This window comes from Cibotium barometz, chromosome 48 (assembly GCF_041138505.1).
Source record: "Cibotium barometz isolate CiBa-2024 chromosome 48, ASM4113850v1, whole genome shotgun sequence".
NCBI lineage: Eukaryota > Viridiplantae > Streptophyta > Polypodiopsida > Cyatheales > Cibotiaceae > Cibotium > Cibotium barometz.
The window spans coordinates 28338772-28350694 of record NC_141093.1 but is presented as its reverse complement, the minus strand read 5'-3'; the positions used below and the strand labels follow the sequence as shown (position 1 = coordinate 28350694).

At 39.6% G+C, this 11923-nt stretch overlaps 1 protein-coding gene across 1 annotated transcript; it reads left to right on the top strand.

Annotated features, from left to right (window-relative positions):
* The first annotated feature begins 529 nt into the window (after nt 1–529).
* Nucleotides 530–985, top strand: LOC147611032 (protein SRC2 homolog). The gene has a single exon (XM_086785326.1). The coding sequence runs from the start codon at nt 530–532 to the stop codon at nt 983–985; it is 456 nt and encodes a 151-aa protein (XP_086641452.1).
* Nucleotides 986–11923: the final 10938 nt, after the last annotated feature.

Here is an 11923-nt window from a genome sequence, read left to right as displayed (position 1 = left end):
CTGGATGCCACATCTATTCAGAAAAGGTAGAATTTTAATTCCCATCCATTCATCAAATAGCCAAACTAAGGACATAAAGTTGAAGAAGCATGCTTCAGAGTGGGGCATGTAGTATAGCTTGTAAAGTAATAGTTTAGGACACTAAAGGAATAGGAATATATATCGAGTGAGTGTGAGAAAGTCATAGTTTATGGACACTACAGGAATATGAATATATATCAAGTGAGTGTGAGAAAGTCATGTTGCCGACATAGAGAATAAGAGGTTTCTTATAAGAAACTCAAGGGTAATCTCTACATAGATTCATTCTTTACTATTTTATAAGAAATAGCTTGTTTAGAACCAACTCAAGGGCAAACAATCTCTACATAGACTCAATTATTTCATCCTATAAAGAAGAGATTTCTTACAAGGAACTCAAGGGAGGGTAGGCAATCTCCACATAGACTCATTCTTAGATCTTATATAGGGAGGAGGTTGCATATATATAACATCTTCATATTTATAAACGCACTTGTAGAGCTATCCTATGGAGGAGGAGCGTACCCTTGAGCTGACCATAATCTCAGCAGAGGGGCTAAAGGATGTGAGGCACTTGAGCAAGATGCATACGCATGCGAGTGTGTGGGTGGAAGCGAATGCGAAGCAAAGCACCCAAGTGGACAAGAGAGGGGGGGTGAATCCGGTGTGGAACGAGAGGTTCTCATTGCGTCTTCGAGAAGCAGACCCAAACGCTAACCTAACGATTCAGGTGGCGAGCGAGGGTGGGCTGACGGGCCACTGCAAGGTGGTGGGCGAGGCGTGCATACCCCTTCATGAGATTCTCAAACGAGCGTCTTCTGCTTCGCACGAGGTGCAATACGGGAGCTACCCCGTCGCGCCACCACCCTCTGGCCGCCGCGCCGCCCCAGCCGCCCACGGCCAGCTTCACGTGTCCTTTCGCCTCGCCAAGAAGTGCTCCATGGAACTTACCACCACCGCATAAAGGCCATGTGCTTGAGAAATACACACACACAGCGTTGGAGAAAGACGAGAGCACTCTCACTCTCACTGGGGCATTCTTCTTCTATGCCTTGTCTTCCACTGATATAACTTTCTATGTTGTTACTTGTTTTTAACAACTACCATTCTTTTTCTAAAAGCACATCTTGTAGTTTTTGAACTCCCTACTTGTGGTAGAGGTAACCACTTAGGTGATGTAAACTTACAAACTCGCTTACATACATTGTCTCATGATGTTGGAATTGCTCTCGACCAACAAAGATAGAACCCCCCCAACCCCAACCTAAAAAAAAAACACACACACCCAACCTAACCACATTCTCCTAGTGCACACATATCTCGCACCCACATGCCCACAAATAAAAAACCAAGCTCATTTGATTGATTATAAGCTTCCTATTTGACATTGTATGCAATATGCAATGAAATAACTCTCATGATATAATGGGCATTGTAAAAATTTTCACTTTTCAATAAATGTTGAAATACTTTTTAAATGAAGATATAAGTTTTGAATGACGTGATATAATTGAGTATTATATAGATTCTCACTCTTTAATAACCCAACTTCAAACACATATTTACATTCTTAATACAACCAAATATAAACTTAAATTACAAGCTTGGTCATGTTCAATCATTGAAATCTAAAAACTAGAAAAATGCATGCATGTGTAAATGTGATATGCTCATGAGATTGATGCCAAGGTAGCCACTTCTCCAAGCACTCTTTTTCGACCCATAACACCAAAAGAAAAGCTTGCTAAAATATTCTTCATGTCAAGCAAGGTTGGACATAAACATATCTTACATAAACACCCATGAAAAAATAATTATTAAAATAGGTTCACTGCCAAACAACCACAAAATGCATGAAAGGTAGAACCTCAACTAAAATTATAGTTAAAGAGCTTTCACCTCTTAGCAAGATTCATAATTATAGTGAAAGAAAGCTATAAAATTTACTATTGTTCATTGGTGTAATCTTAGTGCCAATTAGCATAAACTTAATGCCATATGTAAGAAATAATAGTGTCTTATCTTGGATGATTGTCTATGGATTCTGAGCAAGAAGATCCTACAAAGAATTGTGCATGGATGTCATGCACCACAATACCAAGCTAGAGTCACATGACCAATAAAATAACATGGTTGGATGTGACAATGGATGCCATGCACCATAATACCCAATGACCAATAAATCGACATGGTTGGGTGCAGTATCAAGGGAAGTCACACCCAACCATGGTTGGATGTGACATCAAGGGAGGTACTTTTTTTCCTTTTCTAGGTCTTCAACACCATTATTAAGAGTTACACAATCCAAAGCAAAGTTGGGCTAGTAGAACATGGCAAGATGATGGCACAACCCATGCTGACCAATGCAATATCATGGTTGGAAGGGGTATTTGCACACCTGTTCACTTTTTTTATTTACAATTTGTTAATGTGATATCATAAAGTTTATGGGTTGATGCGATATACTATTTGTAAATGTTATACGTGATTTGTTAATGCGATATAGCCTTTTGGGGGTTCCAAGATTCAAATCAATTTTAGCCCATCATCATTAGCATTAATCATTTTGAGTTCTTTAGGGGTTTCAAGCTTCAAATCACAAGTTTATGACTTTCTCTAACTTTGACCTGCATCAATTATAAAAAACCCCTCATTTGGTGGCATGATTCGCGTCCATGTCAAAATTATGGGGAGTATGCACAACAGAAGTAATAGTTCATGGTAAGATAGAGCAGTATATATGAGAGAGAACAAGAACACAAGATGTATAGAAAGCTTCTATATTACCTTCTATTTCAACCACTCTAAAGTTTGCTTAACCTTCACTTTCAAGTGTTGTGTTACTTGAGTTGTGTTGTAAAAAGTAAGGCCGCCTACCCTTTGTTGAGATTCAAGCTCGATGTCAATGTGTGCCAGCTATGCTATGTGCTGGCATGTTAGGTAGCAGCATGTGTGAGACATAAATGACCGCGTCCAGCTGGTCATAGTGTGTGGACATTAGCTAGGGTTAGATGTGTGTGGACACAACTCATAATGTGTAGTGTGTATTATGGATTATGGCCTTATGCATTGTGTGAGAAGGGAGATGGCTTCCCTCTATGGTTAGGGTTTACAATATACATTAGGGTTTGCTCCTGTGTGTGTGTCCCTCTACCTATTTTTCAACATGGTATCAGAGCCTGGTGCTCTCTATTAGGGTTTATGAGTGAGTGAGAGAAGAGAGAGAAGAAGCTGTGAAGAAAAGCTGTGAAGCTTGCCATTGATGCTGTGAAGCTTAGAGCACACTGATTACTATCAGATCTAAGAGCTTGGCCTACCGGCGGGTAAGGTATTCTAAACATCCTTGCGCGGATTGCAGGTGATTCAAGCAAAAACAAAGCAAATTAGGGCAATCCAAAGCAAAGGAAATTTCTGGTTTTTGAAAGCTTTCCATTGAAGCTTGGAAGCGGTGATGTATGGTGAAAATGCATGCAAATCTGGCAAAGAAATATGTATGTGACAAGCAAGAATGTGTTGGCAACTCATGTACAAGTCCTACACTGATTTTGGAGCAATTTTTGATGCATTTGAATGAGTGAAATTTACTGGTTTTTGAGCTCTCACAAAACAGAGAAAAGGAAGTCAAATTTTGATAAATTTGGAGCATGTTTTTGGCAAAAATCAAAGAATTGATGGATTGCACACTTACCTAGGTATGTTGGGTACTCAATTACATCATCAATTATCAACATAAACACTCCCAAATCCCTCAGGAGCAGGTGGCGTAGGCTGGACAGCAGAAACATAGTATTTTTGATACTATTTGACAGGTGGAGGCCACAATTCAACTTGGGTGCTTGACATATTCCAAAATTGACTTAGCAATTAGTTGCTACATACACTTGAGAAGGAGCCTACATGATTGGATTGAACAATTATCATCTATAGAGCTGGAAATGAGCTGATTAAATAGGCTGTCCTGGTTGCAGAGAAACAGAGTGTGATTAATCGATCAATTACTCACTGGTCTTAAACAATTAGTCTAATTCCTTTTACATGGAGTTAGTGGACATCATTGCTAAGCTAATGAATGCCTGGTTGCTCAATTTGGACAAGGATTGAAGAAATTAGAGCAAAATTACACTGGTTTTTCTGGTTTTTCTGGTTTTTTCCAAAACAGACAAAGGGGTTTGACAAAATTGATATGTACACATGTTGGTTGGTGTTGATACTCAACATTGAGGTTGTTTAGGTGTCAATACAAGTTACCCACACTTGATTGAACCACTACATTGCAATTTGGAGCCTTGGAAAGCGCATCAAAACAGGGTATCTTGGACTGTGTGAGCCAGTTTATTTTGGATGCATACAGGTTGATTTTCTACATCAAAATTGAAGTTTGTTGACTACTTTGGAGTATCTAGAACACCCATTGGAGTGTGGTTGAGCTGAGGAAGGCTCTTTTATAAATTTGGAATTGTGCGAAAGGTGTATTTGCATTGTGCAATATGTCGGATAATCCAGTACAGATTGTTGGTGAAAAGCTGGATAGGAAGAACTTCCAGGCATGGAAGTACAGGATCAAAAGTTTTCTGAAGGGGAAAGGTTTTTGGAATCTCATTACAGGTGCTGAGCCAGAGATGGAACTACCCCGATAATCTACACAGCAGTAGGTTATAGCTCATAGAGCATTCAAAGTGTTGCATTATCTGTCTATATGTATTTCGGATGCTATGCTCATACACATACATGATGCTGAGAATCCCAAGGATGCATGGGATGCATGGCATTGGAAATACAAGAACAAAATGACCCCCTCTCAACCATAGGATAGATGACAATGTAGGTAGCCTTTATAAATTAGGCATTTGAAAAAGTGATGAGTTATAGAGAAATGTGGTTCACTCCCAATTATAGCAAACATGCTTCACTCCTCAACTAGAAGAGTTGCTTATCGGGAACATTTGAGGAATTCACATAATTTTCCTCAACCTTAGTAACATCTTTAGTACCATCTCTTCCATAGTGTCTTCTTGCACCACCCTTGTTGATCCTTCACTTTGATGAAACCATCTTCTTGCAAAAGACAATCTTCAAGTGGGATTTGTATGTACCATTCTTCATTACATTGGCTTCATTGGTTGCATCTTCATGCTTGTCCAATACTTTCTCATGGTAGACACGCTTCATGCATACATGTCTCCTTCCCATCATGCTAGCTTCCTTAATCTAGCTGCCACATAGACCAACACATGGCTGCCACCCATGTTTTAATAGCTTATGCATGTGCTTCTCAATATGTTTGTTGCTTCCACTTTCCACCTCATCATGATGCAAAAATACATATACCAATATGAACATTGATTTAGGGGAGGTCTTACCACCGCTTGTTTATCAACACAAGGGCAGTGTCTAACTCCATTACAATACGGTAGACGATTTCCATGCATATGAGTTCATCAAAAAAATTTGGGATAGAATTTCATGCTTGATGCATCGATTTTGCTTAGTTTTAAAAATTGTGCATGCCTTGCACTTCCCAAGCGAGAACGGCAAAAATTAATATCTTCCTTCGCTTGTCTCAAGCTTGAAAGAAATGAGAACAAAAACCTTCCTGTACTTGGTTGAAAAATAGAGAAATTTAAAGGTTTAAAGAAAACTTTGAGAGAAAGGTTTTTAAAAGTTTTAAAGAACCTTTGTAAGAAAAAACCTTTGATGAAAAAGAGGAAAGGTTTTTTTAAAAACCTTAGATATAATATAAAAAAACGCAAGGTTTTTGAAAATCTTAAAATATAGCGTTTTTTTTTTCTGTAAAAAAAACGTAGTGCATTTTGCTTCCTGCATAGGGTTGTTTGCCTTTTGTTGCGGCGTCTACTGGGCCTTGAAGCATTGTAGCTTCACAAGGCTGTTTCTTAAGCAGTAGCACCCACCATACACAAGGTGTCAGCCATACCAGTAGACGAGCGGCAATGGCGGCAACGTCGACGGCTGTAGGGATGAACGGATGGCGACAGGAAAATGGACGGAAGTATAAATCTGTTACACTGCTGTCATTGACGACGGCGGCTATGTTATTGTAGCTTACAAAGCTGTTGCTTAGGCAACAACAACCACCATACACAAGGCGGCATCCACTGGACGGAACTTCGATGATGACGGAAACGTTGGACGGAAAAACGTTGTTGACGGAACTGCAAAGACGACGGAAGAAATCGACGGACTGTGTTTTTCGATGATGCGCTTGTTGATGAAGTTTCCCCCTTTGATAGGGGGGAAGAGAACAAACCCAGCCACCCTTCCACTCCTTCAATCCATCACAACGATGTGCCCATCCATTTTAACATCCTCGAAGAAGATTGATGACGGAAAACATGACGAAATTTCTTGACGGAAAAAACTAGAGATTTACCTATTTGCTTGCGTTTTCTTTTCCTTTCTCCTCCTCCTCTTCTTCTTCTTCTTCTTGTCGATGATGAGGATGGTCTTCTTCTTCTTCTTCTTCCAAGCTTGAAGAACTTGTTGATGATGATAGAATCTCCTCTTACTCCTTTTTGCTTCTCACCTTCTTCTACCAACGTCCTTCTTGATGAGGATGTGAATGGTTTATGATAGTGAGAGAGATAGAAAAGGGGATTGAAGGGGAACTTAGCCTTTGCAAGGTTCTAATACTATGTCAAAATTATGGGGACTATGCACAACTTATATGAGAGAGAACAAGAACACAAGATGTATAGAAAGCTTCTATATTACCTTATATTTCAGCCATTCCAAAGTTGGCTTAACTTTCACTTTCAAGTCTTGTGTTACTTGATTTGTGTTGTAAAACGTGAGGCCTCTTGCCCCTTATATAGGGTCTACCAGGGGGGCTAGGGTTGGGCCAACCCTAGATCACTTTTTTACCCATATGTCCACTTTATTTGAGTGTGTTCACACCTCCATGACCTCTTTCTCTTACCTTTTATCACATGTACATCATATATTTCAACAATCCACACTTGTTTTCTACTTGTCTTTGTTAAGGGGGTGATTTATACTAATCATCATTAAGGTGTGCCATCAAGCCTTAAACCTTTGTTGTAAGGTATTACACACTACCACTGAAGCTAATCTCAGTCTCAGTAACCATAAAAAAATTAGCATCCATGATTTGGATAGTTTTTATGGCAATGTTCTCTACACTTACCAATTGAAGATCAAGTCTTTTACTCTAACAAAAGCATCAACAAAGGAATTTCCAAGGAAAAATCCTAATCATGAAGAAAAGGATTTTACTTAAAAAGGAGATCATCATATCAGGCAATGAAGAAGATCATCATGAAGAAAAGGATTTCCCATCAGAAGGAGATCATCATGTCAACAAGCGATGCAAGTAATGAAGAAGAACCGACCCTCAAAGAAGAGGCCAACCTCATAAAAAATTATGCATAGGCCTTCTAAAAGTCTTCCTTGAATCAAAGCCAGTCGTATAATTTCCCTACTCTTTTATAAAGCCTCACTTTGTGATGGGATAATCATTTGAGGGGGAGTGTTAGAAGTAAGCAAATAATCATCCATCAACAACTATCGTGTGCAAAAGGTTCAAAGGTTTTGGGGCATCCTGAGGAATATTCTTGGGTGCTCACTTTTATGTAGTTTTGGTGTCTAAGGTACATAAAAGTGAGCACCCAAGAATATTCCTAGAGAAAATACATTTGTGGTTCTCGCTCATTCTCACTTTTTCCCTTTATGTGTGTCCACTCCTTGTGCTAGTATTGTTAGTGTTAATCATATTCATTTATCAATGCTTAATCACCACTTCTTTCCACCATAATACTTAGGCTCTCTCCAAACCCTAATTCCAACACTTCCTCAGGTATATGGAGCATGAATAAAGGTCAATTTTTTCCTTTACAACTCGTTAATAAAAAGAGGTACATTTGTGTCGAGCTATAACTCATGATTCACTAAAATAGAGGTCCATTTGTGTCTTTACAACTCATCAATAAATTGCGCCATCATTTAATAAAAGAAAAGTAACATCCACATGAAAAGGTATTTGATATCTCAACCCATTTCTCAATATCAAGGTTGACCTCATGATAAAGAAAACACTATGAAAAAGAAAACCCATTACATAAGATCAAGGTTGACCCCATGAAAAAGAAACACTATGATTGAACCCATTACATAAAATCAAGATTGGCCCATTACATAAGATCAAGGTTTACCCCATGAAAAAGAAACACTATGATTGAATGAGATATGAAGAGAGAGACATGAAGAGAATCCAAATTTTCACCACTCTAACATGGTTCAGACGATGCACCCTTTGATTCTCTCTTATCACCTGCAACCCTCTCCCTAATCGCCCACCACTATAACTTGTCTCAGAGGATGCACCCTTTTATTCTTTCTTATCACCTATAGCCCTCTCCCCCTTAGTTGGATTGTAAGAGGAAGATTCCATTCTTGGCCATTGAAGATTCTGGTCATTCCATTCATGAACAACTGCCTGGATGATGTTAAAATCTTCATGGCCCTTAATCATAGCTAGCTGTCCATTCTGGTTAGTCTCGATCACACTGCACACATCATTAGCTTCATCGAGATGTAGCAAGCAAGAGGTAGAAACTCTCCTAGGATAATGTTATCTTCCTTGTATTGTACATTAAATGTATGCTCGAGAATGTATGAGGAAATATGTAGTTTGATGGAGGACTGATGCAAGCCTTGTATGGAGAGTCCTCGATAAGTATTATCCTTCTAGCATCACATCTAAACACCTTTGAGATTTTTTTCAAGGGTTTGAACATTGCCTCATTACCACCTTGTCAGGGAAAATTATCATCCTCCTGCTACAAGTGTAGCATCTTTGACTTTATATCACAAAGAAAGGGAAGCTCTCTTTTGTATATCTTTGCAGGTTTTCTACCATCTCAAGGACATTATACCCCATTGTCATTGACCAAATACCTACATTAAACCTTTCTATAGCAAGCTCCTTAGAAAATCAATACACCTAGGTTGAATAACCATAAATGTATTGTAGCCACACATCACAGAGGGGTGTATATGTGACTTGACGAAGTAATAACTCAATAGCAAGCCATTCAAGTCCAATATCATAATCATCCTTGGCTTATCCAAAGGTGTTGGATTTGGATACAGATCTAGATTGGCTTTAAAGTTGCTAGCTTTTGACTTTTTCAAAATTACTTGTGCTATGTTTTCATCTATGTTATACTTGTTGTTGTTGCCTCCATACCCTCATGTGCATCATGTAAAATTTTTGGTGCTATGTTTTGTTCTATACATGTTGTTGTCTCCATATCCTTCCATGCATCATTGATTTCTGTGAAGTGGAATGCTAAAAACACTTTGTCAAATGTACTTTCTTGAAATAACCCCCCAACATGTTACTCTTAGCATACCTATTTAAGCCATTCTCTACAACCCACATGGGGTTATGAACAATGGCACAGATGTAATTCTCCTTACGGAGACTTAAAGAGAGCGAGAGTGGAAGTAGCTCCTTTTGTCCCCCCAATGGTCTTAAGAGATAGAGCCGTTATCTAGGATCATTAGTATTGCAGAAGAGCCATCCTTGGGGTTATTAGAATTGCATAAGAGCCATTCTCGACCTAAAACTAGAGACATTCTTCATAACTTTATTTAGAGCTATGCTACTCATCATTCTCGACCTATGACTACCATCCTCACCATCCTCTCTAGTTAGAATGGCACTAGAGTCATTATTCATAACTCCATTTAGAGCTATGCTACTCATCATTCTCGACCTATGACTACCATACTCACCATCCTCTCTGGTTAGAATGCCACTAGAGTCATTTTAGAGCTATGCTACTCATCATACCCCCTAGGGGAAAATAGATACTGGGAATCCTTCATGATACCCTTGGGGAGAATGGCAAAAGAATCATTCTCTAGGGTCATTAAAATTGTATAAAATCCATTCTTGGGGTCATTAGAATTGTAATAGTGCCATTTTAATAACCAAAGCTACCATACTCACACCTTCTAAAACCCTTTATTATTGACAACTCTTTACTTTTGTACAACATTAATAAAGAGTGGAAATATCTATGGTGATCATTAGTACAACAGTGATAAAGAAAGGCAATAGGGCCATTGTTGAGAAACCACTCTACATATCCAAAGTTTGTATGCAGAGAAAGATAGGGTGTATGACATGCACAACTAGTGCCATTCTTCACCATAGATTATGGAGAATGGGAGTAGTGTCATTCTCCCCCATAGGGTTTTGGGAGCTCTACTGGAGGCACCGGCAAACGATCTCTGATTATTGAGGAGCTTTCTTCGGGAGTAAAGCTATAGGGCAACTATAACGTCCTATCGAACAGAATTTTTTGGGCCGAAAATGCGTTTCGGGCGCGTCTGGACCTCCGTTTTTCAGAAAGCAGGCGATTTCGAGCACTACGAGTAAGTCATCGATTCTCCTGCAGAATTCTGTTTTAAGAAATGCAGGAAGACAGATTGGCTGTGCAGACACTGTGGGTACTGCAAAGAGGTCAACAGTTGCCATTGGGTGTATGTATGCATATTGAAGTCACTGGTTGTGACATTTGAGAGTACTACAGTACCGCTGCAGAAAATACAGCAGTTTGTGCAGGACAAACCAGAGTGTTATTTCTGGTAAAATTGTGTGTCTGGCAAGATGTTAAATGATGGCATAACCCAGATTGTGGCAGAGAAGCTTGATAAGAATAACTTCCATGCTTGGAGGTTCAGGTTGACGAACTTCCTGATGGGAAAGGGCTATTGGGACTACATAGAAGGTGAGCATGAAGAGGCACCGGAGATACCGGATATTAATCCGCCTGCTGCAGATGTCAAGGAGTTCAAGGATTGGAACCAAGGAGCCAGAAAGGTTATGTATTGGCTCTCCATCAGTATACAGGACACCATGATTGGGCACATTCTGGATGCCAAGTCCCCCAAGGAGGTGTGGGATACCTTGGTTAAACTCTATGAAACAAATACCAAGGCACGCAAGATACAGTTGAAGAATGAACTTCATACTGTGCAAAAAAAGAGCATGTCTGTGAATGACTATGCATTGAAGATAAAGGGTATTGTGGAATCCCTTGCATCTATTGGTGTTTCAGTAGATGATGATGATAAGGTGGAAGTCTGTTTACGTGGTCTTGGGCCACAATACAAGGCGTTCAAGAGACGTCTATTCAGACTCGGGAAAACATTCCCAATTTTACAGATTTGGTGTCTATATTGATTATAGAAGAGAAGAGCTTTGGGTGAAGACCAACAGTCTTCACAAAACAAAAACAGTTTAGAGCAACAGGCCTTCTACACAAGTTCAGGTAGAGGACGAGGTAGAGGAGGCCGTGGACGCGGTCAAGGAGGTGGCCGAACAGGTAATCAGAATTATGGCCAGTAGCAGCAACAACAACAGTGGATTCAGGTACTTCGAACCACATGACAAGTCATGGGGAGTGGTTCAAGGAGATGAAAAATCCTGAAAGACCAAGTTTTGTGGAAACAGGGGATGACACTGCTCATCCAATTGCCCATGTTGGAGATGTGCCATTGTCTATGCAGGATGGCAAAGTGAAGTACCTTGCAGATGTACTTCACGTTCCAAACATAACAAAGAATCTGGTTTCAGTTGGCCAGATGATTGAGCAGGGTTTGCAGGCTCGGTTTAACCCTGATGGTTGTTATGTTGAAGACTTTCAAGACAAGTGCAGGTTGGTTGTAAAAGGCAACAGAGTGGGCAAAATGTTTACGTTGAATGTAGACATGCCTGAAATGAGTGCTGCGATGTTTGCAAATGGTTCAGGAATTGTTGCAGACACAGACATTTGGCATAAAAGAATTGGACATGTGAATGTGCAGCGAATGAAGTCTATGCAGAGACTAAAGGAATTGTGAGACAGGGCTGCCA